Raw genomic sequence first — 22275 nt, 5'->3', positions numbered from 1 at the left:
CGAAGAAGGAAGAGCATTTTTGTTAATTTATATATGTTCTTGAATAAATGCTTTTAAAACCTGCTGTTTGTGTTGATCCTTTTTTAAGGATCTGCAACTTTAATGCACCATAAGGTGTTTGCATAAAGGCAAATGTCTGAACAACTTGCACAGGTTTTGTTGCACAGTGCAGGTGGCTGTAATGCATTTGGTAGGTATTTGCTCACTGTACACATCCTGCAGCAGGCAGGGGATTACTGCTGGGGACAGAGGACGAGGACAGGTCATAAGCCGTGCGCACTGCAGGAATGTGTCCTCGCCTGCTGGTGCAGTTATAGTACCTGACCGCTAGATGGCAGTAAAGCCTGATAGGCTATCTCTCATACAAATACCTTGTTTGGTGCCTTTACAAAAAGGACTTCACATTATCCTAAGGTGAGGTTCTGTGGCTACTTGTGCAATTCCGGCATTATGGAATAAAGAACACACCTAAAGGAAGCCAGCATCAAGGCAGCAAAAATACCAGCAGGAATGCAGTGATTAGTCCTGGAATCTCCATGGTATGCAGGTCTTTACAATAGCATTGCTGTTTTTCTAAGAGCTTCTACATATGAAGCCTTGAGATATACATACATCTGTTCCACGTGTGAATGAAGCACCAAATGTAATCAAGCGAGACTGGCTGACATTTAAGAGTTTACAATGTATTTATTTATAATTAGATGTAAAAGATAAGGAGAGTAAAAAAAGTTAACCTAAACTTACAGGCAGCTCATTGGAATGTACATATTAATTTTTCATATACAGCATTATTATTTTCCACATTAAAATTCCTACATTCAAGTAATGTTACACATTTTCAAAGACCCAATGCTTACACTGAAATGCCCATTCCCCCCAATGTAAAATAACACATCCTTCAACACAAACACATGTAAAGGTACAGTACCATACCATAGCTGTCCAATAAGACATGACAGAACAGAAATATATTTTATGTAGGGAATCAGTTTTTGTTCTATGCTTTAGATTGATGTACAGCAAGAGGTTTTTCTCCCCAAGGGCACACACAAGACTGGCATGTAGAAATCCTTGGCTAAATTAAAAAACAAATTAAAGCTTTTCAGGTTATGTGAGACTCTGGGATTTGCCTAGAGCATCTCCAATCCCTCAAGACAGTTCAGTGGGTAATAGAGGGAACTATTCAGCTCTGCAATAACATTACCTCACTACAGATGGATATAAATCCTCCCAACTTTAAATTACATCATTTTCCATGATGCCTTTAAGTCTGGCAGAAGGATACAGACTACATTCCTGACTACAGTAGCACCATTTGCATCCAAAAGATACCTGGACACTCCCAAATGGGTTGTATGCATGTGGTAACACACACACACAGGTGGGGTGAAATAGGGGGCATGCAGTTGGCAAAGCACACAGGGTGACAGTAAATACCGTATGTACCTCCAAACTCTCTGTAATTTACTGTGCAATGTAAAACTATATGAGGATGTCATGCCTTTTCATTTGATTGATTTGTTTTCTTCGATACAGTACATTAGGTGATTGATTTAGATTTAAAGTGTCATCAAAAGGAAAACTGAGAAAAGAAAAGACAGATTGAATTATTGACTAATAATTATGGTAACCCTCGTTTAATAACAATCTCCCTTAATCTCCTGGAGTTTTATATTATTTTATACACCTATACAGTTTTGACAGCTGAGACATGATTATTGCTTTAGATGCCAGCAAATCTGGATCTGTTTCATCCTTCTCTTCTGATAGAGGAACTGAGGAAGTCATAGTCCAGCCCAAATCTTTTTTATGCTCTTGTTTTCCATCCAGCTGAACCTTTTTTTTGGAGTGCTGGGCTAAGACCATGTTCTCAAGGCAGCTTTTTCAATTGCTCATCATGTTTTCAAGTTTGGGGTTGATGAAGGAAAAGCCGGCGAATGCTGCCTGGTCCATGGAGTCGATGAGGTTCTTGTCTGCGTGGGAGAGCCGTGGCTTCTCGCTCAGGAACTCCCGGTCAAAGTTGCTGCAGTCACTGGGGGATTTCTGTGGGGGGAAGGTCACGGTTTTCAGTTAGGTTAATGTAACAAAGCACAGTCAAGTCATCTGTTTCCTGGATACAAGCAACCTTTTTCATACAACTGGATTTCAGGTAACCTATATTTCAAAATAAGTGAAAGGGCTCTTACCACTTTGGGCTTAAACGGAGGCACCATCTCTCTCTTCTCCAGTGCTGGCCAGTTGATGGTTTTGAAGAACGGATGTGCACGGATGTCTCCCACCACACCCAACCTGCGACTGGAATCTCGCTCAAACAACTGTAAAAATGAAATAAGAAGACTTTGATTATAAAAACAACACAAAACAGCTTCCTTTAATGCTGTATGCTAGGTCTGCACTGAATACCTTTTTTCATAAAGTTAAATTCTAAATCAACATTCAAATGCTTTATAACTTTTTTCCTGCATGTCTAATCATTTTGTTTAAACCAAGGATTTCAGTTGCAGATACAGAATACGCTACACTAATATTACAAGTATAATGATATTTGTGGAATTAGATTTTGGGGTGGATGCGTAGAATTGTTTCTATCCCGTCTGATTTCCTATAACCATGTACAACTGAATACTTTCCAAAATTCACAATATGTCCTTATCCGACTAAATATCCGCTTGAATCCATAAAGTTGAACCTTTCAAAACCTTTTTCTGTGCACAAAATTGTTTTGCTCTCTCTGTTGCCGCACAAATAGGGAGGCATTCTCTTGCATAAAGCAGCAATGTTATTCCACTAAAAATATAAAAAATGTAACCCAGATAAAACAAAAACATTTATTTCCTGTCTTTCCCTAAGACATTAAATATGATGTGAAATCTTATTTGAAAACCTCAATTAAATCTTAAAAAATTGGCACTGCCCTGGGTGAAATCTCTGCATCTCTGCCTCTGTGGAAGGAAGTCTGCTTCATACAGATGTAGTTACCAGTTCAATGAGGTTCTTGGCCTCCTTGGTGATCCAGCGAGGGTAGTGAGGGGTGTCCGACCGGATGGATTCAAACAGCTCGTCCTCGTCGTCTCCTTGGAAAGGGGACTGACCGATCAGCATCTCGTACACCAGCACGCCGAAAGACCACCAGTCTACTGAGAAGGTGTACTTCTGTCCGAGCAGGATCTGAGAGGAGAGATGGGTTCACAAAATGTATCAGAATAAGGACTCACATTGTACAGATGGAAGCTCTTTGACGACTAAAGGAGGTTTTAAACTGGATGAATGAAGGCATGCATGTGGAGATAAGAATGGGCTCTTTAAAATACAAACATAGCTAAATAAATTGGTTTCAAAGAGGCTCTATTATGCTTTTTGCGGGTTTCCCTTTCCTGTAATGTGTTATATAGTTGTTTTTATTATGTTACTGGTCTGTAAAAGCGAAAATTTCAAAGCTCCCTCCAGAGGTAGTTTCTCTTCTTCTCAGTCTTTAAGGAATTAAAAGCTAACCTCTGGTGCGATATAGTCTGGTGTCCCACAAAATGTGGTGGCTCTGACGTCTCCGAACACTTTCTCTTTGCACATGCCAAAGTCCGCTATCTTTATGTGTCCGTCCTTGTCCAGCATCACGTTGTCCAGCTTCAGATCTCTGATTAAGGACACAGGAAGAGATTTATACAATGTACAATTCTGTTTAAAGTTCTGTGGTGGAAAACGGCTGTAAGATCTAACCTGTAGATGATTCCTTTTGAGTGGAGGAACTGCAGTCCCACGATGATCTCAGCAGCATAGAATCTGAAGGTTGAAATGTGCAAAAGCAATGATTACAACAAGCCACAGATCCTCCATGGTGGAAAATTACAGTTGAGGTATCACTCATAGTTCTCTAAGTGCGTTCTTACGTGGCTCTGTTGAGATCGAAGCGGCCTTTGTCTTGGATGTGGAACATCAAGTCGCCTCCATTCAGGTACTCCATTACAAAGAAGAGGTGCTCCTGTGCAAACAACAAATTATTGTCAGCTCACTGTGAGACAAATGAGACATGAAGAGTGTGTGAGCCTCAGAGGAATGAATAAAGACAAGAGGCCATTAGAGTGTTTGTTTTGATCAACATCTGGGAATTGTCACTGTTGTTGGGGTATTTACCTTACCAGGGAACATGCTCTTTTTACCTTTTTCTACTAGAAATGCTCAGTATGGGTACCGTTAGAGATTTCATTTTTCAATTTTAAAGCATTTAATAATACAATTGCATATATTTAATTATACCTGGTGGCTGAATTGTTGCTTCAGCCACCAGGCATAATTAATTTATACCAGTAGACAGGGAAATTATTCTTTATTTTTGTACTTGCTATACCTTTTAAAATAAACGGCACAAACACCATAATTACAGAACAATGGACCTTTTCCCTGAGGTTTTTAGTTTTTTTAGGACAAATCGCTGCTTTTCTTACTTTAGACTGGAAGGTGGAGTAGAGGTGTGTGAGGAAGGGGTTCTCCCAGGCGAGGGCCAGGACTCTCTTCTCCACCATGGTGCACTCCACGTCGTCATCCATGAGAACCACATCCTTCTTCAGCGCCTTCACAGCGAAGAACTGGCCCTGTCCCTTCAGCTCTGCCAGCAGCACCTGGGGAGTCAGAGCAACTTAGAGTGAGCACTTCATCTGTGTGATCACACCGGATTCAGTAGCAAAAATCAAATGTAAATTAAGAGGTTATTTATAATTCCTGCTTTTTTTGTGTTTCTTAATATTCAATTTTAAAGTTCAGTAGGAAACTCTGTGTTTGAATATGATCTGCCACCAAGCTACAGTGGATATAGAAGGATGAAACCCTCTTTATTTGTCACATACATGCACACAGCAGAGCACACACAGTGAAATGTGTCCTCTGCATTTAACCCATCCTAGTACTAGGAGCTAGGAGTACTAGTGGGCAGCTAACGTGCAGCGCCCGGGGAACAATGGGGAGGGGGGATTGGAGATGTCCAGTGCCTTGCTCAAGGGCACCACAGCAGGGCCCAGGAGGTTAACTGGGACCTCTCCAAGTAGCAGTCCACGTTCCATATTTCAAGTCTGTTTGGGGACTTGAACCGGCGACCCTTCGATTCCCAGTCCAAGCCCCTACTGACTGAGCCACGGCTGGAGATGAACTGTCCATCATGTTCTACATAAATAGGTCAACCTTCGTGTAAGGTGTATGTCTTTGTCAAATGTAGCCTGGAAAATATAGTGATGGATGAATGGCTTGGCTCATTACTCATTTGAAAGGCATTGCTCACTAACCTCAATGTAAGGGAAGTCATTTACCAGCCAGTGAGTAGATGCATTGATCTAGGAAACCTAGTTATTAACAACAACAAAAAAGCTGAAGTTTTTAAGGTTCACTTTATCTTTCGTGGTAATGTCACCTTTAATGAATTCCACACTGCAGATGTTCCTACAGACATGGCATAGTTTGAGACACCAATCATGGGTAATCACTGTTACTACACTGAGTTTTTATAAACAGAACTAGCAGGCTTTGCAGAGGCTCACACCACAATTAGGAAGAAAAAGAGACTTGAGTGTGTGAATGGCAAATGTGCTGCTGTGATACAGTGATAGTACACTGCAAACACAGAAAAACAATATATAGTGCTGGTTAAGTGAAAGAGACAGAGTTGAAGAGCTGTACAAATTAAATTAATTAATTTTCTTGCACAAATGTATAAATGTAAACTATTTGAAGGACCTACGACTAATTATTTTGTAAATTTTCACAAGAAAATATACTAAAACGTGGAGATATGGAGTGTTTCTGCTCATTATTGCTCTTTTTCATGGTTAAATTTGGTAGATCATGTTAATCTACATATCACTAATTGTGTTTTTTAAACAATATGTATATAGCAAGTTTGTGCAATGTTTTCAGTGTTTTCCACATTAGTATTAATTGATGTTGAATCCAGGGAAAGGATCAAATGTTGGGGTCCATGAGGCCTACCTTGCCAAAGCTGCCTTTGCCCAGCACTTTGTGGAACACCAGGTGGCTCATGGTGATGCGAACCCGGGAAACAGTAGGTGTGACTGGGGCGGGGCTCGGGCCTACGGCAGTCGTGCCATCGCCGCCGCCTATAAATACATGTGCACACACAGAGGAAGTATATATGCAAAGCTGAATGCAAACGCACACAAAGAATAACGATTGGGGAAGGTAAACAAAGGTAACCAGACTATCAGCAAATTTTTGTTCCGTCTTTAAATGGTCAAATGTTTTATTAAGGAGTGTGCTGCAATGGACAAATCTTACCACTAGGGTCTACTGTTGCACTTTTGATGTCTTGATAGATCCCAATATCTGCTGCATTGGTAGGATCAGGATGTTTGATCGATTTCTAGGGGTGAAAAACCGACATTAACAATAAATCATTTTAAAATAATCTTGCTTTTTTTTTTACAATAATTGGCATGAAATGCACACATAGTCCACACTATGGTGCGGTACAAACCTGGCTGATTTGAGACAGAGCCTCTGCCAGTAGTTTCTGGTTGATTCCACACAGATTGGCCACTTTCTTCTGACAGTAACTATGTACGTTCATGCTGCAGTCTGCTCAGAGTCGAGAAAAATGGATATGTGGCGAAAGGAAACACAAAGAGAAAATTGTCAGAGGCATGGCAGGAGAAAGGCAGATATGACATCAAGACAGAACAAACGCATTACACCCACCTTCACATTTAAGGCCCTGCTTGTAGAGACCCCAGAGGAGACTGCCACAGTGGTCACAGAAAGTGGGGCTCTTATAGTTATAGTGCTTGAAGCGATGCGGCATGTCGATCTTGAAGCGCTCTTTCTGGAACTACAAAGATACAGAGATCCAGTAAACCCAAGTAAATTAGGCACATGTGGACCTGTAAGTTTAAACTCAGAACAAATTCTAAATTTCACAGCTAACGTTTCATTATAGACTAACGCTGACGCGTGTAATCTTAATTTGAATCAGATTTAAGTTGTACTGAAGAACCGAATTGCAAAATAACCTTTGCATTGCTTTGAGGTCGAAATAAACATACTGGGCAATATGATGATTAATGAACTAATTCATATGCTGCAAAGGAAACACAGAAGCAATACAAAGTCATTATTGAACCGCAGCGGGCAAAAGTAATAAAAGCCGATTTAATTCATCCTCAGATCTGGGGGGGGGCGCATCGATGTTGGAAAACATTAACTTTGCTCACCACAGTGTCGCGGCTGTTAGCCGCCGTCCCAGTGCACCTGCCGATGATTTTGTCGATGCATTTCTTGTGGATTGCCGCATTGCATTCTGGGGAAGAAAGAAAAATGATGTGTACTTTGAACATTTTTAAAAACTGTACATTTTGCTGAAAATTTGGTTAATGAAACACTCACGTCTGCACTTGTAGCCTTGCTTGTTGAGCCCCCTGTATGGTAGAAAAAGGGGTATGATTAATAAATAAATACATGTTATTCATACATTGACAGTTAGGTTTGTTTTTATTAATGTTAATGGTTCCTTTTTATTGCACATTGTATTTTTATTCTTATCTTATTTGATTTTACTTCATCTATTCCATATTGAAGCAACTGTAATGAATCCTAATTTCTCCTTGGATAAATTAAGTATTCTGAATGGTGTGAAAAAGCTAAATACATATAAATATAGTGTAGTAAGTCTAAGCAATACATGCAGGATGGTTTTCAATAGTAGGACTGTGTTTATGACAGTGAAGTTCTGTAGCTACATAGCAGATAATTAGCACTCCCTTCATGCATCATCTAACAGAACACATCTGTACTGTCCACTAAGTATTATGTTAGTACAAAAACAAGCATGGGAAAAAGCACGATAAACCTGTTACCGCAGTTGGAACAGCAGTGACTCATCATTTTTATTTGTTATCAGCATAACTGGAAGATATCTTACGCATAGATCACGAGATTGAAACTGTGGCCACAGAGCCAAACAAAGATTCAGACTAAAAATCAGGCCTATCCCTTCCTGTCTCTGAAGGGGAGAGACAGGAGAAGAGTAGGGAGAAGATGGGAGGAGGGGCCTGGCTCGCAGGTTAGTGCTGCTGACAGTTGGAAGACAACTTGACAGCTTTTGTGGGATTTCCCTAGACTCTGACTCATTCTCACAAGACCCGTCCTGCTGTTGTTTCTACTTTTACAAAACCCCCGAGACGGCTCCGTTTAGGCAACCAGAACCGCTACTAATTGGCCTTTTCAACAGCACCCATATATGGCTAGAGTTTTCTTCAATCGACTGATGTTTTTGTCTTGTTTGGTACCGGAGAAAAATGCAGTTGTTGACAGCCTAAGTGGTATCCATTTATCAAAGCTGTGCCACCAGCGCTCAAAGTAAAAACACAAAGCTGATTGTAATAATAAAGCAGAAAACAAGTTGGCAGGCAAAGTGGCTGCTTCTGGATCAGTCTCGATAGTGTACAATGTAAATCACTAACATTATCTCTCACTGGATTCCAGCAGATACTCAAAACAAACTTAAAAGACTTAACCAACTTTAGAATGAACACATAATGGTGACAAACAGAGCTGTAATTGTTAATCAACTATTCAATTAGTTCAACAGGAAAAAATTATTGCTAAAAATGTTGATAAAGCTTTAGACAGGATGATTTCGGAGCCTCCAATTTGGGGATTTTGCCTTTTCCTGTTTTATATCAGATTGAATGGAATACCTTTGGGTTTTGGACTGAAAAAACAAGACATTTAAAGACATCTTCCTGGACTTTCAGAAACTAAGATGGACATTTTTTCCAATTTCCTGAAAATGTTAAGACCTAGTGATAACCGAGATAGCAACTGGCAGATTCATTGATAATGAAAATAATAATAGTGACAGCTGGAGTGTAACAAGGATATGGCATCTCACCAGACGAACTCCCTGCAGACGGAGCAGAAGGTGGGCTGGTTGAAGAAGGTGGCGGTGAACTCGTGGTTCTTGATGAAGTGAACCTTGGGCTGCTTGAAGGCTCCTCTCCTCCTGTTGAGGGTTGTCAGTCCTTCCTCTGGACAGACCTTCACCGATTGCTGACACATCCCTGAGAGGGGAGATCAATTCACAAATCATGCTACTGTATTCGAGATCTGTTGAAAACATGTTAGTCAAAACAGCTCCCAAATGCAGTATTATCCTTGTACTTATTTCAACAGAAAAATAAAACCTATTTGTCTCGACCAAGGAGGTTATGTTTCCAGAAGGAAAAGGCATCTAAAAAGGATCTTGGCACAAGTTGCTCTTCAAGTTATTCTTTTCAGCACTTCATTTGTTTACAATCTAGCAGGTATTCCTTAAAGGACGTCACAGGGCACATTATCATGAATGACTCATCAGTGCAAATAGCCAAGGGGAATTTACTAAAAAAAGCCCTACTAGAAATAGAAGAAGGCCATCACTGCTGCTGCTCAATGCAGGGTAAACAAGGAAAAATGACATCTTGGATAGGCGGCTTCAACTGACGCAAATCAACAGGGTGGGGTCAAAAGTCACGCAAAGAAGACAGTAAAGGAGGCGTGAGAGAGGTAAACAAAGGAGATAGGGAGGGTAAGTTGGTGGACGAGGGGGGAGGGAGGGGGGAGATAGTGGGACGGGAGAAGCCTTAAAGACACTATTGATAGACAGGGGAAAGTGGAAAGTGTGATGAGCTAAACGAGATAAACTTCTTTCCTCTGCCATTCTCCTGACAGATCTTTATGTTTGGACAGCGGTTCGAACAGTGGGAGTGAGCGAGAGAGAGAGTGGGGGTAGACCGGGGGGCCAGACAGCGCTAAGGGGCCATTCACACATGTCTAAAAATACTCTGCTGCTGCTTTTCAGGAAACCTGTGGAGTGTGTAGGAGGCTGATGCAGTGTGGGGCTCTTCAAAAACCCTCCCATGACCCCCTCCCACCCTGAACAGTGATCCCCGACTGTGCTGCTCCCACGCAGAAATCCAGTTTGTAAATCTCACCCGATCCCACTCCACATGTTACGATCATTGACTGGGGTCCCCGTCTGGTTCCCAACTCCTGCTTCTGACAGCTGAAGGGAAACTATAAGAGGCTTTCTGAAGCAGACAGCTCAATGGAAGAGGCTCTGTGTTCTTATCTTACCAAATTAATGATTTAATGTTTCCCCTTTTCCTGCCAGGATAGAACATGAAAATCGAAAACTCTCTCAAAGTACAGCCAGCCCTGAGGCTAAACTCCTTCCAGACCTTGAAGGACTGTTACAGCGTGAGGGCCACACCTGCAGTCAGCTTACAGGCTCAGTGAGATATGTCGCCAGCCTGCGGATTAACCCTTCGCAGTTTAAGAGAGAGCGTTTATTGTAGAGCATTAGGCCCAGATTATTTTGTCTCCTCACTCCAAAGAAGGTCAAAGATAGCTAATGAACTCATGATAAACTGAATAAGGATCCCTGATCAGCGGAAAAGGCGGGGTTACATACAAACTCAAGGAATTTTTCTGTGGGTGTACTTGAGAAAAGAAAAACTGAGGGCCAGGGGGTTTTCCCCAACAGCTGGTGGTAGGACACTTCTTTTTAAAAAGGATCAGCACTCCCTGGTGGTCTAGTGGTTAGGATTCGGCGCTCTCACCGCCGCGGCCCGGGTTCGATTCCCGGTCAGGGAACACTGTTTTGGATGCCAGGCGAATGTTTTTCAAACTTGAGTTTCTCAAACTTTTTAATGGAAATCCTCGGAAACATTTATTTCCCCAGTTCATCTATTCTTCACCCTTGACTAGAGCAAAACAGAGTTGTTCAGTCTAAAGCCTAAATAGAGAGGAACTTATCTACATTTTTGTTGAACACATTTTTGTCATATTGCCACCATTGAAGTTGGAATTTTAGGAAAAGTTGCAGCAGTTTGTGGCTTACAGAAGCAATGCTTTAAAATAGAAATACAATATGTGGTTTATTTACATTTTTATTGAGCTTATTAAAAAAGGACAAGAAAGTACTGGAATTAATTTGGGTTACTTCACATATGAGATTCCTATTTTTATGTTCTCCCTAGTTGGAAATAGGAGGGGCTCACCCAAAAATAATAACTGTAATTGACTTATTAACTAATAAATATCTTTTGTTAGTGAAAAACACAACATATTAAAAACCATTACCTGCATCTGAGTCCTCCAGGAAGAACTGCACAGCCATCTGGACTTTCCCTGAGGGATGCATGTCCAACCAGAACTCGGTGCGGCCGGCGGTCTTGGACTTCTTGCAGCGCTCTGCCAGCACAGACACGCCCACCGTGGCTTTGGCCAATGGCTCCTCAGCGCTCTGCATGAGGACCACCTCTAGGACACGTCCCTCGTAGATGTGAGCATCAAAAGGGGACTTCCAGGCGGGATACATGGTGGGCTTCCTCTGGACCAGGGTCTTTCCTCGCTCTGTGAAAAAAATGGAGCAAAAAACGTTATCTTTTACTTTTTCTTTCTCAGGAAACTCACAGGAAAGGAGCTATCCCTCAGAGTTTGCTTGTTTATTTTCAAGCCCAGCAGATGGAGGCTGTTAATTACACTTGGGGCAGATTTTCTCCCTACTCCCCTTTCGAAATAAAATGATGACTGCATGTGTGTGTTTGCTTCTGCACATACCTGTGTTGACGGACTCCTTCATCTTGATGGCACAGATGGGAGGTTCGGTTAGAGCGGGCAGAACGCCCACGTCATAGGCATTGAAGGCGATACGCAGGAAGGGTGCCATGGTAACCGCTCACCGAAGCCTCCTGAAGCAAGGACATAAACACAGTTAGAACATCACACACATAAGGGTCACAAGACAGATGGTGTTTCGACAAGTATTGTTTATAAACCACTAGGTGTTCTTAGATTGCTTAAGTGCTGAATGTAAAACTAGAAGGAAGACGGTCTGTGGCGGACTGTGTCCTCTGATGGGAACTACAGAGGAAGCAGAACTTTAACTCAAGACATAACTTTGGAAACTACCTTCCAGTATCGAGGGAAGATAAAACTCAATGTCTTATTCTCTTTTTCCTTTTCTTATGTGAACAGGATCACCAAAAGAATCACATTTCCAAGAAAAGCAGGGAATCTCAGTGGAAGACAAACAAATGTTAGGAGATAAGCAGCCGAGTCTCTCAGCTGTTTCACTGTTTTCACAATGATATTGGTCGGATTTGTTTCTAACAAAGTTTGCTTTTACTCCTGGTTGTTTAGTCCTGATTCATATCATATCATAATATTCAATTCATCTAAAACCTCTGTATCTCGACAAATAAGTTGTGCATTCACTCCCTAACCGCAATTTCACATGTCTACTGCATTTCGAAAGTGCAAAACCTAAAGAAAACCACAGCTTGCAAAAGTGTCCACTCGCTTGCTTCATATCAGCCGAGTTGCTCCACTGACAGATTTGGTCAGAGGTATTTTACACGTGTTACGCACACTTCCCTTTAAAGTGCTTCTTGTGTGGGGTTTGAACAGCAGTCTCACCAGGGTTAATATCAATATGTTGGGCTGAAAGATACTTTTAGTGAGGCAAGAGGACCACAGGCAAAAAGTTAGTCCTTTAAAAGGGATTCGATTTTATGTATGTGGGTTATTTACAACATTTATCATGTCTAATGATCACAGAATATGATGTACCATCTGAGGGACACAGTGTTCGGTTATAAACTCTATAAAAGCTGACATGAGAGCCTTTCATGCGGCCTTGTGACTGATTACAAAAGGGTGACATTTTTCTGAGGGCGTCCAGTTAAGCCTCATGTTGGACAAACACACAACAAACCCAGAGCCAGAACCAGATGTCATGTCAGCGTACATCCTGATTCCTGGTGCAGCTTTTCGCACTTTTTGTTAGTTTTTAAGTTCCTTAACACGATCTCATACTCCATTAATATAAGATTGGCTTAAAGGTCCCCTATTATGCAAATGCACATTTTGCTGTCTTTTATACATAAATGTGTCCCCGGTGTGTAAGGAGACTCACAAAGTGTCAGAAAATACAAACGAACTGATCCAGATTTGCTTTGGTTATGACGTCATATCGGAAATGTCGCTTGTTTTACATTGAACTCCTGGCAATGTACCACCCACGTGACACGTCTCAACCTATCGTCCGCAATATACTGTTGCGAGCTGAATCCCCTCTGCAGCAACTGTGTCTCTGTGCAGGAAGGATTTGTTGTATATATAATATCTCTGTTCTACTGGTTAACACTGAGAAGTGTTTCAGAAATTATGCCTGATGTGGGTTTGAACATAATGTGGCGTTTAACCACTGCAGCGTTTAGCTGAGTTTCTCCGTTAGAAACTTCTCTGTTCAGACAGAGAGATCATGACGCTCCAAAGGGGCGTGGCCAGCTTCAGATCAGCTCAAATTTAAAGCGACAGTCACAGAATCAGCACTTTGGAAAACGGGGCTGAAACAGAGGGATGGAGGACATGCCAAAATCAATGATGTGTTTGGTATTTTGAGAGAAACACGTCAGAGACATGTTTATATATATATATATATATTTGAGACCTATGATATATGCCATAAAAGAGCATAATAGGAGACCTTTAATAGTAGTTTACGACATAACGCATCTTGGATTCAGATCTTGTTTTACTATACAACAATGTTGAGCTTCTCTATCTGGAGGCATGCTGCTGTACAGGATTATTTCACTACCTCCATGAGTCTGCTTACATAATTAATCATTCCTAAGGGGATGAGTTTTGTTTGTGTTCATGTTGCTTCTCACACTGCTGAATGTTGAGCTCAGGCTCCGAATGACTGAAGCGGTGCATGCTGTGATACATTTTCATACATGCTGCTCAGCATGCAAAGGTGGAATAGATGCTATTTTGAGCTGAGTGACTCCCTAAATGCAGTAGTGTTGGAAAGAGAAAGTATTCTGTGTCTCCAGCTGAAAGGTTTTGATGGTGGAAACATGGTCTGCAACTCAACAATCTGTAATTTAAAAGTAAAAGATGCAGAGCACGAAACAAGTCTCAGGTGTAAATATGTGCAGCTGAACATCATCAGGATATCAAGTGTAGGAGGCAGTGAGGCCCAACAGAGGCAGGCTTGTATTCTGTAAGCAGCTGGTTTGATATCCAAGACAAACAGGACAAATGCAAATGTTGAAGTGAATGACTAACACCATGGTCTCAGCAGCCATCACAAAGATGCCCCTTGAGCAAGCTCTTAACCTGCCTCTCCAAAAGTCAGGGGTTACTCAGTAGCCCACAGATATGTGAGAAAACATGTCTAGTTTTCTTTAAAGTTAATTGGCCACCACACTGGCATATACAGGAAGTATTTTTTTGTATTTTAAGATTAATTTAGTAACTGCTGGTTATTTTATATCATAACAAACTGACTAAAAGAATTACAATTTGTGTACATTTTACATCGAATGATCAATTGATTAAACTCGAAAAGAATGTGTTTGATTGTTCCTAAATCACAAATGTCTCTAGCAAAAAGAGGACCATGTTATCATTGAGCTGAAATAAGGACTTAGGCTATAAAAACCAAGCACAACAAAATAGCAGTCCAGTTAAAGAGATCATCTTTATAGAATACACACACAACATATTGAATCAAAATCTTGCCAGAAGAGAAATACAAAGACAAACATCTCCAATTTTTTCTCCACTAACACTACACACACACACACACACGCACAAACGGCACACACACACACACACACACACACACACACACACACACACACAGGCCTTGCTACATAGAAAAGAGAGCCTTGTTTCCCCAGACTGAGTGGAAAAAATGAGCACATGCAATTGAGGAAGGGGTGGGAAGAGGGGAATAGCAAAATGGGAGGGAAAGAAAAAAAAGATAGACAACCCACAGGAAGGCAGGCCAGTGCACATGAGGAGAAATCAGACTCAATGACAGAACCAGATTTGCCTTCACTAGATCCAGTCACATGGACGCTGACTTCCAGTGATGTAGATATTACTCTTATGCTTGTGTGTGGCCTCAAGGAGCTCTTCAGCTACTCGTAAGTAAGTCTTTAACCTAGATTAAAATGACTGCAAAGTTCCAGTAAATGGAAATCTGAATCACCTGCCTTTGGTGTTTTGTGTTAAGTTTGCTAAACACAAAATCCATTATAACTGGAAGAAGGCCCGTTATGCGGGAATCATAACGACAAGATAAATACTGTACACCCTGTGTAAATGCCACTTGAATTAACAGAGCATATCTGCTACGAGGAACTTATCTGAACCATTAAAAAAAAAATCCTTTTCAATAACATACATTTCAGAACAGTAGTTGATAAAGTAGATGATAACACAACGAGGGGAATGACCTTTAGTTGTACAGTAGTGACGTGAGACCGATATCCATTCCATTGCATGCATTGAACACAACACAGGAGTCAGAGATGCGTGATGTATAATCATCTAAGTCACGCTCAGCGACGCACTATAAACAGTCAAAGGTTTGGTATGCACTGATGTGGCAGAAATGTTTTTCAGTGAGAGAGGTGATCGAACAGGTCGAGCAGGTTGGGGAGCCATTAAGAACCCAGAGAGCTAGGCTACAAAGCACTGTGACCACAAATCAGAATCAGCAGCTTACGTTCTGCTGCTGATGAACATTTAATTGGAAAACTTGGAAAACCGTCATTCAATGAAAGAGATTATTATAGAGAACAAGAATTCAGGCTACTAATCCTTTTAGGAGGACTCTTCTCTTTTTTGTACGACGTCGCCTGCAGAACAATAAGATATCCGTTTGCCACATAATTAAAGAGGATTTGTAAGCCTTTTGCTTAGTCCCTTTTATTCTAATTCAGCATGACAACAATCTCTACCATGTAGGCAGGGCATCGTTACGTCACATTTTTGGGCCTTTTCTGCATTTATTAGAGAGAAGGACATATACAGCCCCGGAAGAAATGAAGAGACCACCTCAGCATTATCATTTAACCTTTTTTTAATTATGTATAGGTATGTCTTTGAGTTAAAAAACGTTCTAAAATTCTTTATTGTATTCTATTAACTCCTGACAGCATTTCTCTGTGTTGAACTTCAACAAACACTGGAATGGCTGCCATACAGGTAGAGATAAAGATTTAAGAACTATTTGGAGTGGTCTCTTAATTTTTTTCCGGAGCTATAGACTGAAAATGGAGAGAAAGAGAGAGGGCAGCATTTAATAAGAGTCCAGCTGAGTGTGTCTGGTTACCAGATTGAAGGCAAAAAGCTCCTGAAAAAAGCAAGATGTGAAAATGGCTGAAGTACAGGCCTGTTAGAGCATTACCAGGAACGATACCTGATGTCATTCATTGTAAGCGATCAGATATTAAATACTAAGAGGATTTAAACATTCACAAGAACAACCTGCCCTTTTTTTGACAGCTGACATATTGACTTGTCATAGCAGGATACGTACAAGTGTGACAAATAGCAAAAAACAATGGCCCAGTTACAGTAAATGTCATTCAATCTTACCGTAAGGTATTTCAAGAAGCCTGCACTGTCTCACGCATATGCAGCCATTATCAATGTTGTTCATTACAGCTTTGCTTATTTTACTGTGTCATCCCACACTACAAACAGTGTAAAATGTCTGTTTGAACTTAAACAGGTTAAACGGTCAACAAAGCTTTCTATGAAAGATATTCAAACATGTCCCAGATGGAAAAGCACAGATGTAAATAAAACAAAAAAAAACAAAGGCTTAATTTCATTCGCCTGCTTCAGTCCTGTACTTGCTCGCGCTAGCATCACCTTCATGGCCTCACGGCTCACTTAGATCCAATAATAGAGGAGGCATTGTTAATGTTATTACTAACACCTGTGCTTATCCTTCTATGACAAGCTAAAAGGCCTTCTGTCAAATAGAATAACTTGAATGAGAAATGCTGAGAAAAGTTGTCTAGCTCAACAGCACACTAGACACTTTGACTCAGTATTTGACCTGACTGACCCGATATATGTTTTCAGTACGTTAGCCACAGGTTGTCTACTCAGAAAGGGAGAGGAGGGGCTGTAAGAGAGCTTGGAGAAAGCTGGAAACAATATCTACCTCACTGACAAAACATTGAGAGGTGAAAACTGGCCCGACAACATGTCAGGGCAATCCCTTTGAGAGTCTGTCACATTTGGAGGTTTCCGGCTAACTTGATGCTGCCTTGCAGTTGCAGAACCAGGAAGACTTCTGACACATGCAGTATTATATTTGATTATCAATGACAGGAAATGTATTAAAGCATTTTTGTGAAGGGAGGAGGTGCACACTGTGCTTGCATTCCTTGCGATCGAAACACTTGTTCTGCCACTGTTAGGTTTACCGTCAGTGCAGAGACTCTGCTGTCAGCACACGGTGACAGGGAAATGAAGGAGGTGTGCCAGGCTGAGTGAGAGACACAAAGGTTCATAACAGCACCACAACAGCCTGACTGGATGGAGCAGTAGCTTAGCAAATTAGAGCTGAACAAACACGCCCCACACAATTAGAATGTTCCGGGTCTAATAACCTGGTGAGCAGCAGTGTGAATAAACATCTATCTGATCATAAAACTGCTCTTTATGATCAAAGTAAAACAATCCCTCTACATTGGAAATTAAACAGCGCTCATGGAAAACGCTTGTTCCTATTGTGATAGCAATGTTGATTGTACTGGATCGCTTTTACTAGAATCACATATTGGACATAAACTGAAAAGGACAAAGTGTACCTGTGAGAAGGCTGCATAATCATTTACCATTTTCATCATCATCTACAACTCAATATACACAAGGACAGAAAATTCCCAGAGGAGGCAAGGAATTAGAGCTATTTATGTTGCCATAGCATTTGAAAAACATGATTTGACATCAGGCAAAATGTAGGTGGGTGTGAACAAAAAGTGTTTTGCAAAATGTTTCAAATAAAAATGGTGGTAAAGGGAGTAGTCCATGCACATTTGAAGAGAATTAGCAACACACAGTATGACAAAAAGCATCAACATTAACATAAGATAGGATATCTCATGTGAAAAGGTTACTTTCAGCCCAATCATTTAATTTATTTTCTTTTTCTATTCCCAAATTTGACTATTTCAGCAAACAAAGCAACACAAATCTCACAAAACCTGCCTTAATCCACAATCCTTCCACCGAAGCATGGTGTGTATTATTACCGCATTAACACCGCCTCGAGGGCACCCAAGTGTGTTGCTGCACACACACATACTCACACACATACTCACACACAGTAATAACCTTGAACAAAGCAGCCTTTAATGAATTTCAGTGGAGACTGGCTGGAAAGAATCAAAGCCTTCCTTCATTTCACTAACCAAGGTTAATGTCTAACACATACACACACACACACACACACACACACACACACACACACACACACACACACACTGGCAGAGGTCATGTCAACAGACGTGTTACAGATGTTGTCAATTAACACCTACAGGCGAAGAAAAAGACACATGAACGTGTATTATGGGATGCTCCCTCTCTCAAACATACAGGTTGCTGGTTCAAGGTCAGAGTCAGATGTGATACACTACCCACAGTGATACTGTTATAACTTGAGTAAACCTAAGACTAAATCAATGCAAGCTGTCAAAAACAGCCAATGGGATGTTCAGACTGATGGTTCACCAACTTCAAAGCAACTATGGCTTTCTGATTTCCTCTCCCTCTCCTCTTGAGTATCACTGAGCTCTTTGGCATCATGTCAAACCTGCTATACCAGCATGGAATGAATCCTGCCACTGTGTGTGTGTGTGTGTGTGTGTGTGTGTGTGTGTGTGTGTGTGTGTGTGTGTGTGTGTGTGTGTGTGTGTGTGTGTGTGTGTGTGTGTGTGTGTGTGTGTGTGTGTGTGTGTGTGTGTGTGTGTGCCTTCTCCACACATGCATTAAGAGTGGTGTCCATTTCTGCCTCGCTCACAGTTCACAAAGCCTCGGTTAAGACAGACAAAATAGCATCCGAGCATGGAGAGCATGATGTAGAGTGTGTGTATCTCTCAGAGAGAGAGAGAGAGAGAGAGAGAGAGAGAGAGAGAGAGAGAGAGAGAGAGAGAGAGAGAGAGAGGCCAAGGGCAAGTAGTGAGCCAAACTATCATCAGCCACTGCTGACTAAGCACATTCTTGCCTGTGTTTTTGTGAGTGAGAGTCTGTCTGTTAGTTGCTTCTAACAGCATTTGATCTTTTAAGAAGAATCATATATTGATATTTCTTTCCAAAAGTGTTGCAGTGATGATATTGTACTTTTGATAATGTATGGCACATAAAAATACAACAGTTTTACTGATAACTGGGCTAAATTGACTATTACCTATATTCTCGTGTCATTTTTACAATACATTACTTTTTCTTGTAAAAAACTAGATCTACAAAACAATTTTCCTTATTTAAAATAAATAAAATGTGTTTACTGTAATATACATGTTATACATTGTGAGGACAATTTGATTCAATATTTTTCTTTAACTTAACTTTTATATTTTTTATTTTATTTCACTTACTTTAATTCTAACTTTCATTTATTTGAATTATTTCATTAAATGGAGCAACTATCCGGAAACTCAATTTCCCCCGGGATAAATAAAGGTTTATGATTTTGATTTGATTCTGAATATTGACTTATCTGAAAAACAGCTCAAATGAAATCAAATACTTGATTAAAATCTGTAAATATCTTTATTGGCGCCAACATTTACGGCAGTTCTATTACTCAGTGCCAGTTCAACACCCAACTCTCAGCTTAGTTGATGGGTTTATTAATTTGCCATACATGTTAAAGCATACTAGCTTGTATACACAATAAACATAGCCCTATATCAGTCAAAAGAGTGTCTGAATTAGTCTGGGATGTTTTTATCTATGCGTGTTTGCACTATCTAGGGATCAGTGTTGCATGGGCAGTTCCTCACTGAGCAGATGTCCCAACAGTGCCCTCCCAGCAGCACATGAAGCCACAAGCCAATATTGACACACCTCTAACTGCAGGCAGATGCAGGCAGATCGTGTTACCTGCAGAAGATAACAACAGGATAGCGTCTTGCCACAAATGCGGACTGTGTTGTACTGTCTGACACAAGACTTTCGCAAAAAAGATTGACAGGGTATTTCAAAATAGGATCATGTCTATGAGAAATTACAAGCCATACCAGCTGAAGTGTGGGTTTTAAAGGTTGAGTTGTTACAGCCACAATCATTCAGGGCGGTCTTTTTAACAGACGCTTATTTAGTCATCCTATTGACACATCACACTTCTTTCTGTCGCCATTAAAAGATCATTGTCGTTGTGTTTAACGTACGGCTTCTCAATCAATGACTTCACCCAGAACAGCTGTTGAATGATGGTAAGAGAGTTGTTTGATGAAAATCATAGGTGCTACACCCGAGTGCTGACGATCTTTGACTTTTCAGGCTTGTGGACACAAGTCTCCGCTGAACTACTAAAACAGGCTCCAGTTCAAGTCAGACCACAAGGAGTGTTGCCGGTCAATCTGTGTTTGGACTTTGTAAAAACACTGGCTGCTTTCTGTCAAATCCCACCAGAAACCAAAAGAATGAAACCTGGGATTCAATGCAGGACAGTAAAGTCAGCTAAAATTCCAGCATCAGAACTTCAAGAAATTGAGGTTGTATTCACATTTATTTATTGTATTCGTTTTTACAGTGTCTTATAACAAACTAGATGTAAGAGATGCTACAGTATTCAGACCTCGGGACTCAACCGTGAGTTTATATAGACCTTATTAATGTCTTTACTGCCTTTCTGTCAGCTCACCTGTAGGATAGGTCCCTGGAATACGTTACCTTTAGGGGGGATTGTAACTTTGGACTGCTCATATTAAAGCCAGGGTGGTTATTGTGTTTCACAACATTACTTGTTACAATTGTTGGAATACACTTACTATATCTCTTACTAAGACAGGACAACACAAAAAGGCACTTTCATAATGACATGTTTACCGTCCTTAAGTTACAAGCTGTCAGGTTGCAAACTTGCAGACTTTCGAGTGAGATTGAGTGACCTTTGGAGCTTTTTAGGATCTAGATTCACTTTTTTTTAAAAGTTGTCAACAAATCATGCTAATTCTGGTATGATTCTCAAACGGTACCTCAATTAGCCTTTGTTTTTTAAGGGGTTTAAGCAACTAATTTAAACCACCATAGTTATAGGGATATTTAAGGCACGGATTTAAGGGGTCTTAAAGGAAAACTCTGAACACAAGGAACCCATCTTTAAATGGGTTAAAGGTTTTCAGTGTAGTGAATACTTTCTCTTGTTTGTGCTCATTGTGGTTCTTTGGCATACTGACAATCGCCTCTGTTTACCTCCATTTTTTGTTTCCAAAGTGTCCTCTGTTGCCATAGGATTTACACTTCGCTAGGGGACTTAATGAACCAAGCATACTCTCTCCCCGGTGTTGTATTGGATATGTTTTCCCGCGTATCAGAGGCGACCACAGTCTCTGGAGGCGACGTGTACAGTTGTGTGACACTAACCGGACCTGCAGCACTGAAACAACGCTTAACGTTGCGTAACTCCCTCTGTAACACGGCGAAAAAAGGAGACATTCCGCGAGAGCAAATCCTCCTCTCATTCCCAAACGCCAACTCGGTCCTATTATTACTTTCTACTACTGATGAGAACCGAGGTTTGCACTCGAGCTTTGCTTCTCTATGAGCCCAAAGAAATATCCAAAGCCGGGGCATAGTAAAGACAGGCGACTCCTTCCTTGCACCTATTTCCCTCCAAGAAAGCAAGTGTCCCAAGTGTCAAACAACACCAAGTTTCCCTAAGTTTCTCAAAAACAGCGACTTACCTCTTCCACTGAGCTGGGAAGTGTCTCGTTCGCAGAGTTTTCACCCCGGTTTTAGTTTTTGGAGCACGGTGTTCCCAGGAGGTTCTACTTTGAAAAACTTCAATGGAGTTTAAGGAAGTGTTGAAGGCGGCTGCGGTTAACTCAGCTCCCTGTATCTCTGAGCCTGACTCAGTACTGCGGCTCTGTGGCAGCGCGCTGCAGAGCACTGATGGCTGACGTCACGCAGGTGAATAGCCAAAGACCAAAAGACACATCCACGCGCGCGCGCACACACACACGCACACACACACACACACACACATACTAATGGTTTTGTATGGGCGGAACAAGTCATACAGTGATTACATTAAGGATAAGTCTAAATGCTATGTATTTACTTATTATTAACAATTCAGGGCACTATCAGACATGATTTTTAAAACGGATATTTCACATGTAATGTTGGCATCCTTTAGCCATTGAAATTCAGTTTGTCCTGTAAAACCTTGACCTGAACCAGACACTGTTT

General features: G+C 41.0%; 1 protein-coding gene and 1 non-coding gene across 2 annotated transcripts; one reads left to right on the top strand and one right to left on the bottom strand.

The window, feature by feature from the left end:
- Positions 1 to 667: 667 nt before the first annotated feature.
- On the bottom strand, positions 668 to 21952 carry LOC134882874 (protein kinase C delta type-like). Its single transcript, XM_063910876.1, has 17 exons — positions 21768 to 21952; positions 11596 to 11726; positions 11116 to 11388; positions 8888 to 9056; positions 7381 to 7412; positions 7209 to 7294; positions 6697 to 6826; positions 6476 to 6576; positions 6277 to 6361; positions 5971 to 6098; positions 4440 to 4613; positions 3885 to 3976; positions 3715 to 3777; positions 3493 to 3631; positions 2980 to 3168; positions 2187 to 2315; positions 668 to 2043 (listed from the first exon to the last, which is right to left on the bottom strand). The coding sequence occupies exons 2-17, from the start codon at positions 11702 to 11704 to the stop codon at positions 1885 to 1887; spliced, it is 2058 nt and encodes a 685-aa protein (XP_063766946.1). The 5' UTR covers positions 11705 to 11726; positions 21768 to 21952; the 3' UTR covers positions 668 to 1884.
- trnae-cuc (transfer RNA glutamic acid (anticodon CUC)) lies at positions 10555 to 10626 on the top strand. The gene has a single exon. It is a non-coding gene; the product is annotated as a tRNA-Glu (tRNA).
- Positions 21953 to 22275: the final 323 nt, after the last annotated feature.

The sequence above is a fragment of the Eleginops maclovinus genome, chromosome 20, assembly GCF_036324505.1.
Source record: "Eleginops maclovinus isolate JMC-PN-2008 ecotype Puerto Natales chromosome 20, JC_Emac_rtc_rv5, whole genome shotgun sequence".
NCBI classification, from domain to species: Eukaryota; Metazoa; Chordata; class Actinopteri; order Perciformes; family Eleginopidae; genus Eleginops; species Eleginops maclovinus.
The sequence above is the reverse complement of the archived record's forward strand: the minus strand, read 5'-3'. Positions and strand labels throughout refer to the sequence as shown.